This window comes from Cotesia glomerata, linkage group LG9, assembly GCF_020080835.1.
Source record: "Cotesia glomerata isolate CgM1 linkage group LG9, MPM_Cglom_v2.3, whole genome shotgun sequence".
Taxonomy (NCBI): Eukaryota; Metazoa; Arthropoda; class Insecta; order Hymenoptera; family Braconidae; genus Cotesia; species Cotesia glomerata.
This window is the reverse complement of record NC_058166.1, coordinates 992,698-1,014,991: the sequence shown is the minus strand read 5'-3', so window position 1 is coordinate 1,014,991 and position 22,294 is coordinate 992,698. Positions and strand designations below refer to the sequence as shown.

General features: G+C 28.4%; 1 protein-coding gene, 1 long non-coding RNA gene and 2 other non-coding genes across 5 annotated transcripts in view; 3 read left to right on the top strand and 1 right to left on the bottom strand.

Annotated features, from left to right (window-relative positions):
• LOC123271778 (ankyrin repeat domain-containing protein 6) overlaps positions 1-22,294 on the top strand; it is a 56,247-nt gene that overhangs the window by 6,942 nt on the left and 27,011 nt on the right. Inside the window, exons 1-4 of one of the 2 annotated variants that reach the window (XM_044738192.1) lie at positions 3,921-5,036; positions 8,329-8,434; positions 9,927-10,025; positions 18,952-19,053. In XM_044738192.1, the coding sequence (XP_044594127.1) occupies positions 4,960-5,036; positions 8,329-8,434; positions 9,927-10,025; positions 18,952-19,053 (384 nt within the window). In that variant the 5' untranslated portion in view covers positions 3,921-4,959. Of the gene's footprint in view, positions 1-3,920; positions 5,037-8,328; positions 8,435-9,926; positions 10,026-18,951; positions 19,054-22,294 lie in introns of those variants that run through there. The other variant, XM_044738194.1, reaches the window with a different exon arrangement.
• On the top strand, positions 12,329-12,401 carry Trnar-ucg. The gene has a single exon. It is a non-coding gene; the product is annotated as a tRNA-Arg (tRNA).
• On the bottom strand, positions 16,547-17,533 carry LOC123271784. Its single transcript, XR_006510953.1, has 2 exons — positions 16,830-17,533; positions 16,547-16,768 (listed from the first exon to the last, which is right to left on the bottom strand). It is a non-coding gene; the product is annotated as an uncharacterized LOC123271784 (long non-coding RNA).
• On the top strand, positions 21,276-21,391 carry Trnal-caa. The gene is made up of 2 exons: positions 21,276-21,313; positions 21,347-21,391. It is a non-coding gene; the product is annotated as a tRNA-Leu (tRNA).

Genomic DNA, 22,294 nt, shown 5'->3' with positions numbered 1-22,294 from the left:
GAGAGAGGTTAAGAAGGGATGAGTGGATAATTGTTGGGTATTTTAACCGTTCTGCAACTAGCCACTCGGGCCTTTGATCCGGATGCTATAAATTATTCAAAGTCGAGTATGTAATAAAATGTCCTCAATTTTTATTTACTGGATGTTGATATTTTTCGGAAGTCTGAGATAATATTTTTTCCGGGTTAAATTCAGAAAATTATGCACAAAATTGGGAATAGTTTAAAAATTTTCAAAATTTGGGACGTGGTCCAAAATTGGGACGGATAAAAATTATTTAAATTTGGGACATGGTCCAAAATAAACATGAGTCAAAATTGGAAATTTTTTGAAAATTTTCAAAATTTGGGACATGGTCCGAAATTGGGACACATTTAATAATGGTCCAAAATTGGGACGGATAAAAATTATTAAAATTTGGGAAATGGTCTAAAATAGCATGGGCCAAAATTGAAAATTTTTTGAAAATTTTCAAAATTTGGGACATGGTCCAAAATGGGACACTGTAATAATGGTCCAAAATTGGGACGGATGAAAATTATGAAAATTTGGGACATGTTTAACAATGAATATGGGTCAAAATTAGGAATTGTTTAAAAAATTTTTTAATTTCGGACATGGTCCAAAATGAGACACATTTAATAATGGTCCAAAATTGGGACGGATAAAAATTATAAAAATTTAGGACATGGTCCATAACGAACATGGGTAAAAATTAGGAATTGTTTGAAAATTTTAAGAATTTGGAACATAGTCCAAAATTGGGAATTGTTTGAAAATTTTCAAAATTTGGGACATGGTTCAAAATGGGACACATTTAATAACGGTCCAAAATGAAAATGGAGTCAAAAATTGTCATATGGTTGAAATTGAGATGTGTTTAAAAATGGTCAAGGGTTGGGACATGGTCCAATATGGGCATATGGTTCAAAATTAAGACATAATTGAAAATTTTAGTCATTTTTTGTCATGGACCAAAATTAAAAAAATTTTCAAAATTTGGGACATGGTCCAAAATTGGGACATGTCCCAAAAGTACAACATATTGGGAATAAAATAAAAAATTTTTATAAATTAATTGATTGGAGTATGGTCCAAAATTGGGACAATATCGATAAATTGGGAAATAATTAAAACTATGGCTTAATAACTGACCTACCGATTTCTAGTAAGCCATCAAAAGTCCGAAATTAAAAGGAAACTAATAGTTGATGATTCATGGCTGATGACTGATGATAAATCAATTAGAACCTTGATAGTAAACATTGATTACAAGTTTATCACCAATTAATATCGTTGAATGTAACTGTGCAGTCGTTAAGATAATCCGAAGGCTTTTAATGTTTTAATTACTGACACAACAGAGGATATAATACCAGATGGTTAAGATGTACACCAACACATTTATTTATTTAAACACACACGCACACACAAGAAGATAATGATAAAAGACGCCGGGGAATCATCTGGGCAGTCTTTATGGTATATAACATTCTGAATGAGGTAAATCACGAATAAGGTAGCTAAACGTTAATCGTGTAACAGCCGAGAAGAAAACCACGTAAATTCACATTTGCTGAACCCTTCTTATCTTCATTCGTTCCGTATTAACAATCCTCGTTAATAACCTTCAACTATTCCTGCATTACCGTCACCTCTTTAACCCATTCATATTATTTTTATTGTTATTGTTGCACATGTTCATTTCAGACCATGTCCTAAATTTTTATAATTTCTATCCGACCCAATTTTGGACCATTTCAAAATCAATCAATTTAGGCAAATTTTAGATTTTATTCTCAATATGTCTCGTTTTTGAGTCATGTCCCAATTTTAGACCATGTCCCAAATTTTGAAATTTCTTATAATCGCGTTAATTTTGGCCCATGTTAGAAAACAACTAAAATTTTCAATTGTCTCAATTTTGGACCATATGTCCATATTGAACCATGTCCCAACTCTTGACCATTTTTAACACGTCTCAATTTGAGCCATATGACAATTTTTGACTTCATTTTCATTTTGGACCATTAGTGTAAATGTGTCCCATTTTAGACCATGTCCCAAATTTTGAAAATTTTCAAACAATTCCCAGTTTTGACCCCATGTTCATTTTAGATCATGTCCCAAATTTTAATAATTTTTATCCGTTCCAAATTTTAATAATTTTTACCCGTCCCAAATTTTAATAATTTTTATTCGTCCCAATTTTGGACCATTATAAAGTGTGTCCCATTTTAGACCATGGTCCAAATTTTGACAATTTTTAAAAATTCCCCATTTTTTCACGTGTTTATTTTGGACCATGTCCAAAATTTAAATAATTTTTATCCGTACCAGTTTTGGACCATTATTAAATGTGTCCCAATTTTGGACCATGTCCCAAATTTCGACAATTTTTCAATAATTCCCAATTTTGACCCCATGTTAATTTCAGACCATGTCCCAATTTTTCATACTGTCCCAATTTTGGACCATGTCCTAAAACTTCCAATTTCCCATTTCTCAACCTTCAAAGCTCTATAACTTCTTTCCTATTCAGTTTACGAAAAAAATCTATCAGACCTTTTTTGTAGCCCATAAAATTTCTTTTCCACTTATAAAAAATCCTCCCCAAAAATTCCAGCCCTTTCCCTTTTAACCCATAAAAACATGAAAAAGATCCAACATATCACTCTCATAATAATTTACCAGTGGAGATTTTAATCTTCCTGAGTGATTAAAAATTTTTTGCCCGTACATATCAATTGCCTCGTCATTAAAGCAAGGTAATAAATTTTCACATTTACTCATTGAATTTCTATCTGTAAATAAACCCGGTAATAATACAAGCCTGAAAAAGGAAAAAAATATTGAAATGGAGGAGAAGAGAGCAGCAATCTTAACTTCGACAAATGACACGTTGCAAACTGAGGTTATTTTTTTATTTAATGTAGAGGAGTATGCAAACTGTATCCCATTTCCCGTGTAATCTAATAGTCGTGCCCGAGTGCTCATATATATTTATATTTCTATATGTATATGTATGGAGGTTGTTGATATACCCATGGTTTATGCATCGTATAACTACCGGATATCGGGTGCGTCTATCTTTTATATATTACAGATCGCCACGGGTTTGTCTTCAGTCCTCGCTCGTACTTTAGACGCCTTTACGGCCTTATTATTTAGCTTATTTAACAGTTTTACCTTTTTCTTTCGCCTTCTTCTTGTTTTTATGCTATTAAGTGAATTTTTTTAGGTTAAAATAAAGTCGTAATCGGTTTTCGCGGGAAATCATTCGAAAAATAGAAAAAAACGGTGGGATTACTTACGTTTAATTTCCTTTCAAATGTCGATTATAGTTATTATATGTAATGATCAGTGCGGAAGATATTTACTGCAAATTTTTCAACGGAAAATTTTAAACTTGAATTTTCCTTAATTTTCCGAATGAATTTTCGTATCATTTAGATTTTCCTTAAATTTCTACAAAATCATTTTAGAATAAAATTTTTCCTAAATTTTCTTAAAATTCCCTGCAAGAATTTCTCTTTCTCATGAATTCCCTGAATTCCCTCCTAAAAATTCTCAAATTACATTTCTTCTCCTAAAATTCCTAACAAAAATTTTCATCAATTTCCAGTTTTTCTATATTTCCTAAAAATTTCTCCAAAAATGCCTAAAAACCTCCAATTTACCTAAAATTCCTCCTAAAAATTCCCAGATTAATTTTCCTTTTCTGAGATTCTTATCAAAAATTTTTATTCTCCACCAGTTTTTTTTAATTTTTTATGACTCCAAATTTTCTCACAAAAATTTTCCCTAAAAATGCCCACCTACCTCCAATTTTCTCAAAGTTCCTCTAAAAAATTTTTATTCACCTCCAGTTTTTCTCAAAATTCCTAAAATTTCCTTCCAAAAATTCCCAAACTAATTTTTTTCTAAAATTCTCCTTAAAATTCCTCCTTACCTCCAATTTCCCTAAAATTCCCATTAAAAATCATTATTTACTTTCAGTTTTTCTAAATTTCCTATAAAACTCCAAATTTCCTCCGAAAAATTCCCAGACTATATTTTTTTCAAAAATACTCCTAAAAATTTCCACCTACCTCCAATTTTCCTAAAATTCCTCCCAAAATTTCCTATTCTCCCTAAAACTCCCATTAAAAATAATTATTTACCTCCAGCTTTTCCCAAAATTCCTGAAATGTTCACCTACCTCCAGCTTTCCTAAAATTCCTCCCAAAAATTCTCTACTTTTCTCAAAAGTCCCTATAAAAAATTTTTATTTACTTTCAGTTTTTCCCAAAATTCCTCAAATTTCCTCCCAAAAATTCATCAAATATTTTTTTTTCAAATCCTCTTTAAAATTCCCACATACCTCCAATTTGACTACAATTCCCATTTAAAATCTTTATTCACCTCCAATTTTTCCTAAAATTTCTAAAACTTCCTCCCAAAAATTCCGAAACTATATTTTTTTTTCTAAAAATCCTCCTAAAAATTCCCACCTACTTCCAATTTTCCTAAAATTCCTCCCAAAAATTCCCCACTTTCCCTAAAATTCCTATTAAAAATTTTTATTCACCTCCAATTTTTCCCAAAAATTACCAAAATAATTTTTTTAATCCTTGAAATTCCCACATACCTCCAACTTTTCCTAAAATTCCCATTAAAAATTATTCACCTCCAGTTTTTCCCAAAACTCTTAAAATTTCCTCCCAATAATTCCAAAACCATATTTTTTTCAAATAATCCTCCTAAAAACTCCCACTTACCTCCAATTTTCCTAATATTCCTCCCAAAAATTCTTCACCTCCAGTTTTTCCCAAAATTTCCTCCAAAAAAATTTCCCACTTTCCTTAAAATTTCGATTAAAAATTTGTATTCACCTCCAGTTTTTCCCAAAATTCCCTCCCAAATTTTTTTTTTCTCGGAGCGCTTCTCCGCCTAATTCTCCAAAAAAATAAAAAAAAAATGCCGGTACCACGTTCCGAAGTGTTATTAGACATGTACGGTGACGAAGATAATGGGATAACATACTCTTACCTCTTGTAAGTATATTAAATTCCCCATCTGAGTACATCTATATTCCCCACACAAATTATAATACCTTTCCAGCTCCCAGGAAGGAAAATAATATTTCGGATAAAAATAATTAATAGAGGTATTTATTGAACACGATTGACTGGGACGATAATCTTCATTTACTCTCGGACATCGTGTTCGATGTAACTAACCCTCGGGTCTTATTATTACCAACCTTACTGTATACTCTACACGATCCTACAGTACATAAGCGATCCTTTACTGGCTTTGTACGTTCATTTTTCTCGTTTGGCGACCAACACATTTACAACACACGTGTGTGTGGTAATGGAAGCCAACATATCTTCAACACTCACCAGAAGACTTATACATATACCCTGAGGATGCTTATATATACTTACAGGCTTATATGCACCTGCAATACTCTCAACTCATAGCAGTTCCTTGTTGTCCGGCGCCAATGCATTAAACGTCACTGTTTTTGTCTTTTTATTCTCCTGGTGGCTGCTAAACTCAATGCTTTGCTTTCAGAACAAGAGAAATATTAAGTTACAGTCCGACTAGACCACCAAGATCTTTAAAAAAAATCTAGAGAGTAAATAATTGCCTACTGTCTTAAATTTAATAAATAATTCCAATAATTTATCCTTAAATTCTAGTTTTTTGAACTGGGGGCGCTGAAAAGTTTAAGAAAAAAATTTTTTTTTCAAAAAAATTGTAGTGAACCTCAAAGCTAAGACTCTGAGGATTATAAAAATGCCGGCGAAGACATAAAAATAATTAATTTATTATTTTTAATTAAACAATTGAGGCTTAGGAAATTTTTTTTAAGAAAATAATGAATTTTGAAATTTGATCATTTTTATTAAATAAATTATTGACTTTAGAGCAAAATTTTTGAGACAAAAATTGTAGCTATAAGTATCCTTTTTAGGAAAAAATTTAGTTGGTTCCTTAATTTTAATTAGAAAAAAAGTTATGAATTTTTAAAGTGTAAAAAATGAGGAGAAATCAGTAAAATACCGTTTTTTGAATTGGGGGCGCTGAAAACTTTATTAAAAAATTTTGTAACCAAAAAAATTAATAGTGTATTTTAAAGTAGAGACCTTAAGGATTGTAAAAATGCAGGCGAAGACATAAAAATAATTATTTGTCTATTTTTAATTTTATATCAAAATTTAAAAAACTTATTTTTTGCTGAAATTCTAAGTTTTTTTAATTTCGACAATTTTTATTAAATAAACAATTGGTTCTAGAAAAAAAATTTCAGACAAAAATTCTAGCTTTTAGTCTCTTCTTTAGAATAAACTTTATCCGGTTTCTTAATTTTTATTTTAAAAGAAGTTTTGAATTTTTGAAATCCTAAAAACGTGGTAGATTTAAAAAAAATCTAGTTTTTTGAGTTGGGGGCTCTGAAAACTTTATTAAAAAATGTGAGAATAAAAAAAATTAATAGTGTATTTTAAAGTAGAGACCTTAAGGATTATAAAAATACCAGCGAAGACATAAAAATAATTAGTTGGCTAATTTTAATCATGCAATTAAGGTTTAAGAATTTTTTTTTAGAAAATAATGAGTTTTGAACTTTGATAATTTTTATTAAATAAATTATTGACTCTAGAGCAAAAATTTTGAAATAAAAATTATAGCTAAGAGTGTCTTTTTTTGAAAGAAATTTAGTTAGTTCTTTAATTTTAATTAGCAAAAAAGTTATGAATTATTAAATAATAAAAATTGGGAAATTTTACGAAAAAAACTAGTTTTTTGAACTGGGGACGCTGAAAACAATTTTAAAAAATTACTAAATTAAAAAAATTAGTACTGGGTCTTAAAGCTGAGGCTCTGAGGGTTATTAGAATGCCGGCGAAGACATAAAAATAATTATTTATATAATTTTAATTTATTAAGTTTTAAAAAATAATTAAAAAAAAAATTTTAATTGTTAAATTTTGCCAATTTTTATTATTTAAAATATTTGTTTTAATTAAATAGTGGTTAATTTTGGACGCAAGCATGCGGTATAAAAAAAAGAGGAAGATAATTAATTGGAAAAATTTAATGATCCATTAAATTAGTGTTTATTTAACGGTACTGTAACTGATGTAACAATGTTACTTTGTAGGGATATTGTTGCGCTGCAATATGTCCGATCTTATTATTAGTACGGTTGGATGGTTGTAAAGTCAATTCTACGGACAAGTTGTTGCGTTGAAGAAACAGAACCGCTATTTATATATATATTTATATAATGGAGGGAGGACTGCCAACCAGGCGGAACTCCTGTTCGATATAGATGTATAATAGTGCGTAAATCGGTTGTTAGCAAATTCATCTTTTGTTTGCAATTTTTTGTAAGCTTCATAAAAAATTTTTATTAATTAAAATTTTTTTTTAATAAACATAAAGTAAAAGCCCCAATTATTGACATGGGTCTAAATATTGACACTCTAAATTATTTTTAAATATATTTAATTATCTTTCATAAGAATAACTATCATATAAATTTTTATTAAATTCTAATTAATTAAAAAATTGAAAAAAATTACTCAGTTCAAAATATTAAATATTAATTATTAAAAAAAAAATAATGCACCAGTTGATCAAAACCAGCTTACGAGCGTCTATTTTCTTAACAACTTTGGTTAGAAAAGCAATTTTTTTAACTGCCGAGTTTGAATTAATTTCTTCATCTAATTAGATGATATTTTTTTTTTTTTTAATTAACAATATGTGAAAAATTTATAAAATTGAATAATCGAAATTAATTGTTTCCTTTATAATATTTAAATAATGGGTGGCAATAACTAGTTGATAATTTTTAAGTTGAATAAATTATTTTTAAATAAATTTTTATATTTTTAATAGTAATTAATTATTTATGGAAATTATTATTAATAAACTTTAATAATATTGATTACTTAATAATAAGTTTTGATAAATAAGAATAAGCTGATAATTCGACGCATAAGTAGTATAGGTGTCAATAATTGGGGCTAAGGTATGTCAATAATTAGATCAATCAGTTTTTTAACCTAATAATTGGTGTATCCGCTCTATTTAATTATTTAAAATTAATTAGTAAATATCACTATCATTTTAAAAAAAGAAATTGATTAGTTAAAACATTACTTGAGACATTACCACAAACAAAATTCAACGATATTAATATTTGATTGCTTAAAAAAAAATCAAATCATAACTTTGTCTCTTTTGTCAATAATTGGGGCTTTTATCTTAATTTTTTTTTTATAAAAAAAATTTTTCTTGTCCATATAAAAAAAAAAAATTTTTTTTTAGATGCATCGTAGGAATGGCAGAAAAGATACGGGAGGCGGCTGCACGCGGAGAAATTTCACGGCTAACAAGACTCCTAGATGATGGTATCAAGCCATTACCCGACGAGGTAAGCATTCGAAAATTCATTATCTCTCGATACATAATTAAGTAATGACATTGTATCTTGTAAACTATTGACATTTTTAAAGATATAAGCTCATCCTGATGTTACACTCATCGAGACCTTTAATTTGAGTACCCACATCAATTTTTCATATATTTATATATATATATATATATATATATATATATATATATATATATATATATATATATATATATATATATATTATATATATATGTATATATGAAAAATATATCAAAAATTCATGTGGGTACTCAAATAAAAGCTCTTGATGAGTGTAACATCAGGATGAGCTTATATCTTTAAAATATATATTATATATATGTATATATGAAAAATATATCAAAATTTAATATGTTAATAAATTAAAAAAAAAAAAAATTTTTTTTTTAAATTGCATTTTTTAGTTTTGAAATTTTTTTTGCCATCATTTATTTGTTATAAATTTTTTAAAATTATTAAATATATGCTCAATTTATTTTCATTAATTAAAAAATGACCTTGTATCTTGTGAACTATTGACATTTTTAAAGATATAAGCTCATCCTGATGTTACACTCATCGAGACCTTTAATTTGAGTACCCACATCAATTTTTCATATATTTCATATATTTATATATATTACATATATGTATATATGAAAAATATATCAAAAATTCATGTGGGTACTCAAATGAAAGCTCTTGATGAGTGTAACATCGAGATGAGCTTATATTTTAAAAATATATATTATATATATGTATATATGAAAAATATATCAAAAATACATATGGGTACTTAAATAAAAGCTCTTGATGAGTGTAACATCAGGATGAGCTTATATCTTTAAAATATATATTATATATATGTATATATGAAAAATATATCAAAATTTAAATGTTATTAAATTAAAAAAAAAAATTTTTTTTTTTTAAATTGCATTTTTTAGTTTTGGAATTTTTTTTGCCATCATTTATTTGTTATAAATTTTTTAAAATTATTAAATCTATGCTCAATTTATTTTAATTAATTAAAAAATGACCTTGTATCTTGTGAATTATTGACATTTTTAAAGATATAAGCTCATCCTGATATTACACTCATCGAGACCTTTAATTTGAGTACCCACATCAATTTTTCATATATTTATATATATTATATATATGTATATATGAAAAATATATCAAACATTCATGTGGGTACTCAAATGAAAGCTCTTGATGAGTGTAACATCGAGATGAGCTTATATTTTAAAAATATATATTATATATATGTATATATGAAAAATATATCAAAAATACATGTGGGTACTTAAATGAAAGCTCTTGATGAGTGTAACATCAGGATGAGCTTATATCTTTAAAAACGTCAATAGTTAAGAAAGTACAGTGCAATTTAACAAAGTTCATTATTTAACAAAGCAAAATTTTATTTATTTATATGGTTGCTAGTTTATTATTCAAAATTCTAATCTAAAATTAATTTTTTTTTTAGCATGGCCGATCGGCGCTCTTCATCGCTGCGGCCTCTGGACAGGTTCCAGCCTGTGAAATTCTCATAAAACATGGTCAAGATGTCAATACTCCGGACAACGTAAGTAAAGATTTAATATTTAATATTTAAAATTCTGATTTAAACATGAGCTATGATAATCCTGCTAATTGATTGCGGGCTAATCTTAATAAAGGTTGAGTCAATAAATAACCGAGCGATTAAATTTATTGCGATTCTAATCTCGGTAATTAATATAAAAAAACTACTAATTTATTTATGGTAATTTTATATGAATATTTATTGCTATAAATAGCGATTTTTTTGTTTGAGGCACGAGGCTTGATATTTGAGATATTCAAGGTGTCTGATAGAGGGGGGAATTGATAGAGAAAGATTTATTGGATGTTCAAGCCAAAATTTTGTCTTTTTTTATGTAATTTGTGAAATTTGAACAAAAAAAAAACAAACAATGGAACAAAGTAACATGTGAACAACAATAGAACAAAGTAACAAACAAACTAAGCAATAAAAACAGATGAACAAACAATCAAACAAATAACATGATAAAAACAACGTAACATGTGAACAAAGTATCAAATTATAAGAACAAACAAACAAACAAGCGAACATAGTTATGTAAGAACAAACAATGCAACAAATTAAACAAGCGAACAAAGTAGCATGATACAAATAAAGTAACAAATTGAACAAATTTACAGACAAAGTAACCATTTGAACAATGTAACAAGCAAACAAAGTTACAAACAAACAAACATGTAAACAAAGTTACATATGATCGAACAAAGTATGATAATTGAACAATGCAACAAACAATCATAGAAACGAACAAAAAAACAAACAAAGTAACAAATTAACAAACAAACAAAAGAACAAAGTAACCATTTAAATAATGTAACAAACAAAGTAACAAATAAATAAACAATCGAACAAAGTTACATGTGATTGAACAAAGTAATATTTGAACAATGTAACAAATAACTGTAGTAACGAACAAAAAAACAAACAAATTAACAAACAAACAAAAAAACAAACAAGCGAACAAGGTAACCATTTAAACAATGTAACAAACAAACAAAGTTACAAACAAACAAGCGAACAATGTTACATATGATCGAACAAAGTATGATAATTGAACAATGCAACAAATAACCATAATAACGAACAAACAAACAAAGAAGTGAACAAAATAACAAAGAAACGAACAAAGTAGCATATGAACAAAAAAACAAACAAGCGAACAAAGTAACCATTTAAGCAATGTAACAAACAAACAAACTTACAAACTAACAAACGAACAATGTTACATATGATCGAACAAAATATGATAATTGTACAATGCAACAAATAACCATAGTAACGAACAAAAAAACAAACAAAGTAACTATTTAAACAATGTGACAAGCAAACAAAGTAAAAAACAAACAAACAATCGAACAAAGTTACATATGATTGAACTGAGTATGATAATTGAACAATGTTACAAACAACCATAATAACGAAAAAACAAACAAAGAAGTGAACAAAATAACAAAGAAACGAACAAAGCAGCATATGAACAAAAAAACAAACGAACAAAGTAGCATATGAACAAAAAAACAAACAAGCGAAAAAATTTACATATGACTTAATAAAGTATGACAGTTGAACAATTTTACAAGCAACCATAGTAACTAACAAACAATCAAACAAACGAACAAGTAAACAAAGTAGCATTTGAACAAAAAAACAAACAAACGAACAAAATAGCATATAAACAAAAAAAACAAACAAGTGAACGAAATAACATATTAATAATATGATATTATCGAACAAAGTATGATAGTTGAACAATGTTACAAACAATGTAATTAACAAACAAACAAACAAATAAATAACATATAAACAAACCAAGTAATAAACTAAGCAACGTAACAAACAAGCAAACAAATTAACAAAAACAAAAATGAGCAAAATAACAAATAAACAAATGCATAAGTGAACAAAGTAACTAATGAACAAACCAGGCATCAAATAAATATAGACGCAAGCTTAGCAAAAAAATAAATAAATATCACAAAGAATTTGCAAATACAATAATAAACAGACAAACAAGAAAATTAATGAAACAAGGATACAAACAAAGAAACAAAGTAATAAAAATACAATCTTTTGAACAAAGTTATCTTAAAAATAACAATAAAAAAAAAAAATAAAAAAAAAAAAAACAAAGTAACATACTATTACATAAATAAAGAACAAGCTAAATAATATACGTTAAAAAATACGCACATTTACACTCAAAGGGACACACAAAGGTATAGATATAAAAACAGTGTCTTAAATAATCAATAGCAACCTTGTCTAGCAGTTATCAGCCCAAGGGGTAGCTTCTACCCCAACAAGGCCGTGTGGCCTAACGGATAAGGCGTCGGACTTCGGATCCGAAGATTGCAGGTTCGAATCCTGTCACGGTCGGCCACAAATTATTTTTTTTTTTTTTTTTTTTTGGAATTTCTTAAAATTCTTTGCACATTTCACTTTCGATAATTTTTCTCCATACCTTCTATTTAAATTTTATTATTATTATTTATTGTAATAAATAATAATAAGCGTAGGAGTGCACATAAAAGGTCACGGTCGGGGATTTTATTCCGACACCATAAACCGGCAATTTCATGGGAGAGAAACACACTCATGCTCATTGTCTGGGTTAACATTACATTCCATGCATATATTCATAGATTTAGTGCAATTATTGAAAATAAAAATAAAACTGGAAATAAATTCGAAGAAAAATAAAAATAATCGAAGAAGTGAACGGATTTTATAAAAAAAGGGATACTAAATTGAAAAACTAGTCTATCATTTTAAAAGTTGTCGTGTGATACTTGTCCTCGTTATTTATACTCTCCATACTGAGGTTGTTCCTCGTCTTAGAGACGAGTCTGAAAAAGAAGTTCCAGTTTTTGCGGCAACGCCTTTGCTGATCCGATAAAAATGTTTTCCATTAACCACTTAAATAATATATATAATTATAAATCAATAATATCATTATTTTAAAGTATCAAGACAACTCTTGAGTTCTTGACGAGTTAAAATAGAAAATAATTCATCTATTGATTAGGATAAATCTTGTATTAACGGTCTGAAGATTGCTTTTTGCGAAAATCAAGAGAATAATTGAGGAAACATCTGCACAAGCACCTGTCACCCATTTCCGTTCGAGAGATACTTCTTCGTTGCAATTATTATTTATAACTTGGTAAGAGTTGATAACTTTTTAAATATGAAGATTTTTAATAAAGAAACTATTGAGACTAGACAAAAATGTTTTAGACAAAAATTGTAGCTGTGTTTCTTTTCTTTAAGAAGAATTTTAGCCGGTGTAGAAATTTTAATTAGGAAAAAAGTTATGAGTGATTTAGTAATGAGCTAGAAGTTTAAATTAGTGACTCGTTATGAATTTTCAATAATTAATATCTTGGAACTTAATAAGTTTGGAAGAAAATTTTTGGGATAGAAATTGTAGATACTGGTGGCCTCTTTGCAACAAAATTTGCCCGGTTTCTTAATTATAATTAGGAAAAAAGTTACGAATTTTTAAAATTCACCCTCGGAGGCTGCAAATCGCGCCCGCGTTCAAGGTCACTTACCTTCTAAATTGAATATCTCAGAAACTAATTGTCGGAACTGGGGACTATAAAAATGAAAATTGTACCTCTAAGTGTTTTTTTTTATGTAAAATTTGTCTGGTGAGGTAATTATAATTAGGATGAAAGTTATGGATTTTTTAAGTAACAAAACACGGTAAATTTACGAAAAAAATCGGTTTTTCAACGCGGGGGCGCTGAAAATTTTACAAAAAACTGTCGAAATCGGAAAAAGTCATAGTGGATTTTAAAGCTGAGACTTTAAAGATTCTAAAAATCCCGGCGAAGACATAAAAATACTTCGGCTAATTACTCTAATCCTTTGGCAAAGTTTAGGCTACCTTTATAAACTTTTCAAACTTGTATAAAAAATTACATAGAAGCCATGATATAATAATACTTAGTACAAGGAAACATAAAACGCACATGGAAATACCCGATGTGTATAAGACTTCTCTGCCGCTCTCCCCACTCCTTCTTCACTCTTCCGCGCTACCCCCTCCCTACCGCTGTTTACTCACGAGTATACTGCACAGCAGTGTATTATATTCCACGCAAGGTTGTGTTGTCTGTATGCGTATCGTTTACTGAACTGTTGTGACTCCCAGCTCTTAAACTCTTCTCTTTTAACAGACTCGCTACATACAACCTCTCTACAATATACAATACCGCTACACTAGCCAGACAAAGATGGAGGCTACCAGTCAAACTGGTATCATTGTTCCGAGCACGTATGCGATTTCAGTCTCGTACAATCGATGTCGAAAGTCAATCCGTTGATTCAACAAATCTTTTTATTTTTATTCTTCGAGTTCTTCAGACACTTGAGATAAAAAAAAACTATTTTATTTTATTCTTACATTTTTTATATTGATTTATTAAGCTGAAAAAAATTTTTTAGACCCATCAATCTTGTCGAAAAAATTTCAACAAAAATTTTTTTTACTCGTGGGACAAAATTAAAAAAAGTTAAATAATGAATTTTATTTAATTACACTGTACTTTCTTAATTATTGACGTTTTTAAAGATATGAGCTCATCCTGTTGTTACACTTATCAAGAGCTTTCATTTGAGTACCCACATGCATTTTTGATATATTTTTCATATATACATATATATAATATATATTTTTAAAATATAAGCTCATCCCGATGTTACACTCATCAAGAGCTTTCATTTGAGTACCCACTTGCATTTTTGATATATTTTTCATATATACATATATATACTATATATAAATATATGAAATATATGAAAAATTGATGTGGGTACTCAAATTAAAGGTCTCGATGAGTGTAACATCAGGATGAGCTTATATCTTTAAAAATTTCAATAGTTCACAAGATACAAGGTCTTTTCTTAATTAATGAAAATAAATTGAGCATATATTTAATAATTTTTAAAAATTTATAACAAATAAAATTTTCAAAACTAAAAAACGCAATTTTTTAAAAATAATTTTTTTTTTTTAATTTAATACCATATTAAATTTTGATATATTTTTCATATATACATATATATAATATATATTTTAAAGATTTAAGCAAATCCCGATATTACATTCATCAAGAGCTTTCATTTGAGTACCCACTTGCATTTTTGATATATTTTTCATATATACATATATATAATATATATATAAATATATGAAATATATGAAAAATTGATGTGGGTACTCAAATGAAAGGTCTTGATGAGTGTAACATCAGGATGAGCTTATATCTTTAAAAATGTCAATAGTTCACAAGATACAAGGTAATTTCTTAATTATGTATCTAGATATAGAGAATTTTCTTATTCTTTTAATAATATAGATAATTTTTGTAGCAGGTAAACTTGTAGCGAATTTAATTGTAATTATTATTTACTATCATAAGCCGAATAATTGAAGGTGAGTGGACGATGATAGCCTAGAATTTATTTAGCTAAATAACGATGGAGGTTGGATCGAGATTCTAGTAATTACGACAAATTACACGTGTCCAATTGATAGTGGAGAGTAGAAGAAACATAAGAGATCCTATAAAAAAGGTTGTTATTTATTGGCTAGGTGTAAATTAATTGTGGGCTACTTCGTAAGAGGCACGTGGGCACTTTTTTTTTCAGCAAAAGCTGTATTTAATTGACTCCAAGCGAGATTTCGGAACGAGAATGCGGGGGATACTTCATATTAGAGGTAATTATGGAGAGGATCAGAGCAAAAGTTTATTAAATTCTATTTTAATGACTTTTCTAAACTTTGCCAAAGGATTATAGTAATTAGCCGAAGTATTTTTATATCTTCGCCGGGATTTTTAGAATCTTTAAAGTCTCAGCTTTAAAACCCACTATGATTTTTTCCGATTTCGACAGTTTTTCTTAAAGTTTTCAGCGCCCCCGCGTTGAAAAACCGATTTTTTTCGTAAATTTACCGTGTTTTGTTACTTAAAAAATTCATAACTTTCATCCTAATTATAATTACCTCACCAGACAAATTTTACATCAAAGAGGACACTTCGAGGTACAATTTTCACTTTTATAGTACCCAGTTCCGACAATTAGTTTCTGAGATATTTAATTTAGAAGGTAAGTGACCTTGAACGCGAGCGCGATTTGCATCTCCGAGGGTGAATTTTAAAAATTCGTAACTTTTTTCCTAATCATAATTAAGAAACCGGGAAAATTTTGTTGCAAAGAGGCCACCAGTATCTACAATTTCTATCCCAAAAATTTTCTTCCAAACCCACTAAGTTCCAAGATATAAATTATTGAAAATTCATAACGAGTCACTAATTCAAACTTCCAGCTCATTACTAAATCACTCATAACTTTTTTCCTAATTAAAATTTCTGCACCGGCTAAAATTCTTCTTAAAGAAGAGAATCACAGCTACAATTTTTGTTTGAAACATTTTTTCCTAGTCTCAATAGTTTCTTTATTAAAAATCTTCACTTTTCAGAGTTTAAAATGAAAGTTAATAATCACAAGAATTATTATTACAAAAAATTTTTATTAAAAATCATCTGGTACACAACAAACTTTTGGCTTATTATTAGAACTTTTACCGCACTGTGACATACGAAGATAAGCAACATCCTTCTGATAAAGTGGCACCGTTTTAATTAATCTCACCAATGGCGGGCAGTTTGCAATATTTATGCAAAGTCCTTGAAGTCCAGTTGGACTTGTACAGTCAAATTTCCTCTCGTTTTCTAAAAATTGAAAATAATTTTTCAAATACCCAATTAATAAAAATTATTATAATTAACTTACGTGCAAAAATTGTAACACTAGAAACTATAATTATTGTGAAAGTAATTGTAAGTGGCAATTTTAATCTGTCCATGATGGCAGCTTATTAAAGACTAAGGACTTTCCATGACCGCGACGAAATAAATAGTGAGTGATAATTATAATAACAATAATATTATTTAAAATTGTCGCAAAAAATATAAGGATTTTAAGAGGAAAGAAGCTGGAGATTCCCAAGGTTAAATGTGTAATATTATTAATGGTATTATGATGACTGGGTCTATAGTAAGTTGAATTTTAAAATATCTACTTGAATTAATGGACTGGAAATTCAAACAACTTTTATTAAGTGTTTACAATTCTTCTTTAATGATATTAGAAAAATTAATAGATTTCTCAATCTTAAGAATTAATGGCTGTTGAATGAAAATTTTAAGTCCACTTGGTATAAATGTGATCATTGTTCAAGATTTGATCATTGTTCAAAATGTGATCATTGTTTAGGAAGAGACCATTGCTTAAATGTGATCATTATTCAGGTTGTGATCATTGTTCAAGCTATGATCATTGTTCAAGATGTGATCATTGTTCAGAATCTAATCATTGTTCAAGGTATAATCAGGCTGTGACTATTGTTCAACATGTGATCATTGTTTAGAATCTGAACATTGTTTAGGATATGATCATTGTTCAAGATGTGATCATTGTTCAGAATCTAATCATTGTTCAAGGTATAATCAGGCTGTGATCATTGTTCAACATGTGATCATTGTTTAGAATCTGAACATTGTTTAGGATATGATCATTGTTCAAGATATGATCAGAATCTGCTCAATGTTCAGAATCTGAACAATGTTTAGGATGTGATCATTGTTCAGATTGTGATCATTGTTAAGAATGTGATCATCTGATCATTGTTAAAGATGTGATCATTGCTCAGGATATGATCATTGTTCAGAATCTAATTCTTGTTCACGATGTGATCATTGTTCAGAATATAATTATTGTTCACGATATAATCATTGTTCAAGATGTGGTCATTGTTCAGAATTTAATTATTGTTCACGATATGATCATTGTTCAGAATCTGAAAATTGTAAAAGATGTAATGATTGTTCAGGTTGTGATCATTGTACAGAATGTGATCATTGTTCAGGTCGTGATCATTGTTCAGAATGTGATCATCTGATCATTGTTAAAGATGTGATCATCTGATCATTGTTAAAGATGTGATCATTGCTCAAGATATGATCATTGTTCCGAATCTAATTATTGTTCACGATATGATCATTGTTCAGAATCTAATTATTGTTCACGATATGATCAAGATGTGATCATTGTTCAAGATTTAATCTTTGTTCAAGGTGTGATAATTGTTCAGAATCTTATCATTTTTTAGAATATGATCATTGATTAAGATCTGATCATTGTTTAGAATCTGAACATTGTTTAGGATGTGATGTTTGTTGAGGGTGTGATTTAATCATTGTTCAAAATATGATCATAGTTTAAAATTTGATCATAGTTAAGGATCTGATCACTGCTTAAAAAATGGTTATTGCTTAAGATAGTCATTGCTTAAAATATGGTCATTACTTAGAATAAGATCATCTTTCAGAATCTGATCTTTGTTCTAAATATGATCATTTTTCAGAATCTGATAATTGTCTAAGACATGATCAAAATTGGGATTTGATCAATGTTTAGCGTCTCATTACTGCCTAAGATTTGTTCATTGTTAACGACATGGTCATTTTTTAGGACATGATAACTGGTTTTGATCTGATCATTGTTTAAAAACTTTCCTATAAAAAATTGTCAAATAAAGCATTTAAGACACTGCTTCACTGTTAATTTACCATTTAATTGCAACGAAACGTCACAGATAATGATGTCAGTACATTCGTTGTCGCAAGTACCATTTAAGGCCACGTGACCACTATATAAATAAACAAAACTAGATTTACACTCGTAAATGTCTTAAGTTCGGTTTCTTTTATCAAATAATTCCTTATTTATTGAAGCTACAAGCCCTAATTAATAGCTATCCCAGTTCCCAGCAACTAAATAAATCCCTTTTAATTAAGTAGGAAAAGTCGATCACAGTTTTTTCATTATTTTATTCTCATTCCTTATTTTACAGACTGGAGTTACTCCCTTGCAAAAAGCCGCCGCTGAAGGACATCTTGAAGTCGTTGAGCTTCTGCTGAAGCATGGAGCTGATGTTTCCAAACAGGATAATGTTGTAAGTTTTGGAAGATTTTTTTAATTTTATAGAATTCAAAAGTTACTGGAAAAAGTTTGCTAGATCGAAGTTATTATAAAAAATCCCTAGATTAAAAAGTTATTGGAAAATATTCCCATATTAAAAAGTTACTAGAAAAAATCCCCATATTAAAAAGTTTCTAAAAAAAATCACTAGATTATAAAGTTACTAGAAAAAATCCCTAGATCAAAAAGTTACTAGAAAATTCACTAGATTAAAAATTACTAGAAAAAACGCTAGATTCAAAATTTACCAGAAAAATCACTAAAGTAAAAGTTACTAAAAAAGTCACTAGATTGAAAAGTTACTAACAAGTCCCTAGATTAATAAGTTACTAGAAAATTTCTTAGATTAAAATTTACTAAAAAAGTCACTAGATGAAAAAGTTACTAGAAAAATCCCTAAAACAAAAAGTTACTAGGGAAAAGGCCTAGATTGAAAAGTTACTAGAAAAATCACTAGATTAAAAACTACTAGACTGAAAAGTTACTAGAAAAGTCCCTAGATTAGAAAGTTACTAAAAAAAGTTACTAGTTCAAAAATTGCTAGAAAAGTCACTAGATTAAAAAATTACTAAAAAAGTCACTAGATTAAAGGTACTAGAAAAATCCCTAAAACAAAAAGTTATTATTATTATTATTATTTATTTATTAAGGCCATGGAGTCAAGACTCCTTGCGGCCCTCCAAGATAAATACAAAAATTTTCATACAATAGTGTAAAACAGTTTTAAACAAATTATAACAAATCATTATTATTAAATTACATTAGCTATTACGTCCCATCATCCATCAATTCTAAAGACCATCAAAAACATTCTCTTCACTCAGCAAAAACTCATAACAGGCTTGTCTGAAAGTTTGAAAGTTACTAAGTAAAAATCCCTAGATGACAAAGTTACTAGGGAAAACCCTTAAATTAAACAGTTACTAGAAAAATCACTATATTTAAAAGTTTCTCGAAAAATCCCTAGATTAAAGTTACTAAAAAAGTCACTAGAAAAAATTCCTAAAACAAAAAGTTACTAAAAAAATCCTTAAATTAAAAAGTTACTAGAAAAGTCACTAGATGAAAAAGTTACTAGAAAAGTCGCTAAAACAAAAGTTACTTGGTAAAACTCCCTAGATTTAGAAGTCACTAGATGAAAAAGTTACTAGAAAAGTCACTAGATTAAAAATCACTAGAAAAGTCACCAGATGAAAAATTTACGAGAAAAATCCTTAAAACAAAAAATTACTAGGGAAAATCCCTAGAACAAAAGTTACTAGGAAAAATCCCTAGATCAAAAAATTACTAAAAATCTCTAGATTAAAAAGTTACTAGAAGAAAATACTAAAAAAATTTCCTTTACAAAAAATTACCAGAATTAATTTTCTAGATGATTAAACTACAAGATAATTTAAAAATTTCATTAAAAAATTAACGAGTAGAAAATTATTTCAGAGACTGTTATTACGAATAAGACCCAAGTAGTCCAACGTGAATGGTCGCATCGCGTGTCGCATTAAACAAATACACGCGATATATAATATAATAATATATAAAATTACATTTAACCACTTGTTTTTATGATAATTTTGTTATAGTTCAACTTTTCTCATGCAAGTTCTCTCTCCCTTTAGCCGCTTTGAGTGTGTTAAAGTTGTTGAAGGTGCGATTTCCGAGCAAACACACGTCGTCAAGTATATTTATCGTTACAACACACCTTATATATAAATTACACACTGGTGGTCGTATTCTCGGTTTATTTTGAATATTTATTATTTTATGATTTATTTTCTTCAGGGTGGCTTATCAATAAAACATTTTATGTTTTTTTACGACCATTAATTTCTAAAATGCTCTATATTTTTCATCAATCCAAATTACATAAAAACCTTTCAAACTAATCCTATCAAAAATTAAATTTTCTACAAAAAAGATCCTTAAAACTCACGCCAAATCTTGTTTTTAGTAAATATGGATCATTTTCCATTAACACGATCCCAATTCGTCAATATAGACCATCAAATAATCTAAAAACTGCCATTATCTCTATAACTAAGCACCCTAAAAAAAACTTCAAGGTCACTAAACTTATAGAGAATCAAATTTCCCGCCAAAATCATTTTAAACCTAAATTTTGCAATGCAAAAATCGCAGAAATGCAAGAAAAGGCTGTCCGTAAGTTGAATAATGTAATCTAGCAGCAAAATTTTTAATGTCAGGATGGCCGAGCGGTCTAAGGCGCCAGACTCAAGGTTCAAACCTTCTCCACCAGGTGGGGCTGAGGCTTCTGGTCCTCTATGAGGGCGTGGGTTCGAATCCCACTTCTGACAAATTTTTTTTTTTTTTCTAAATCTTCAATTGATAATACATTCTTCAGACACTCAAGTATATCTTATCAAAAAGATCCTCGAGGTTTGTATGAAAATCTGCAAGAATTCACTTGAGATAAGATTTATTATATAGGTGGCATAGAATCTACATAATTCGATGTAGGAATGTATGAACCCGCATGAAAAAGTTATGTATCCTTCATCATATACAAAAAATTATATTTTACATATATAAAAATATATGTGATTATATAAGGACCCATATCCAAAATTTTGCCGTTTCATATATACAATAAAGATATATGTAGTATTATGTAATGATGTTATACTCATAACATATATTTCAATTATATTTTCAGCTATATATGATTAAATATATCGTACATGGTATAATCAACACTATATTATAAATAAAAAGTTTGGAAAATCCAAAAGTGCACGACTCATAATGCTCATTTAATTATGAAATATAAAAAAAAAAAAAAAAACTTAAGTCGTTCAAAATTAATTGCCGAAAAAACAGCTGTAGTAGGAAGGTACTGCACAAGCGCCCCTGGTGGAATAAAATGTACATAATATCTATAGATATAGATATATCACCATCCATGTTAATTTTACATGGATATTATAACCCAAAATTTTCAAGGGGGGTATACGGGAACTTAACTAAACTTAATTCTAAAAATAAAATCTGGATTATACTTCGTTATCTTTCCGATTCTTGGTCTCTAGTCTCGATAAAATAGGGCGCCAGGTAATTTTTAATCACTAGAATTACCAAACTAGTGAACACGGAACGTAAAGAATTTTTATTCGCTAGGAATTCTCAAACTAGCTAAACTTAAACGCAAACTCAAACAATATCAGAACTCAAACTTAAACTCAAACGTAATTAGATAATTT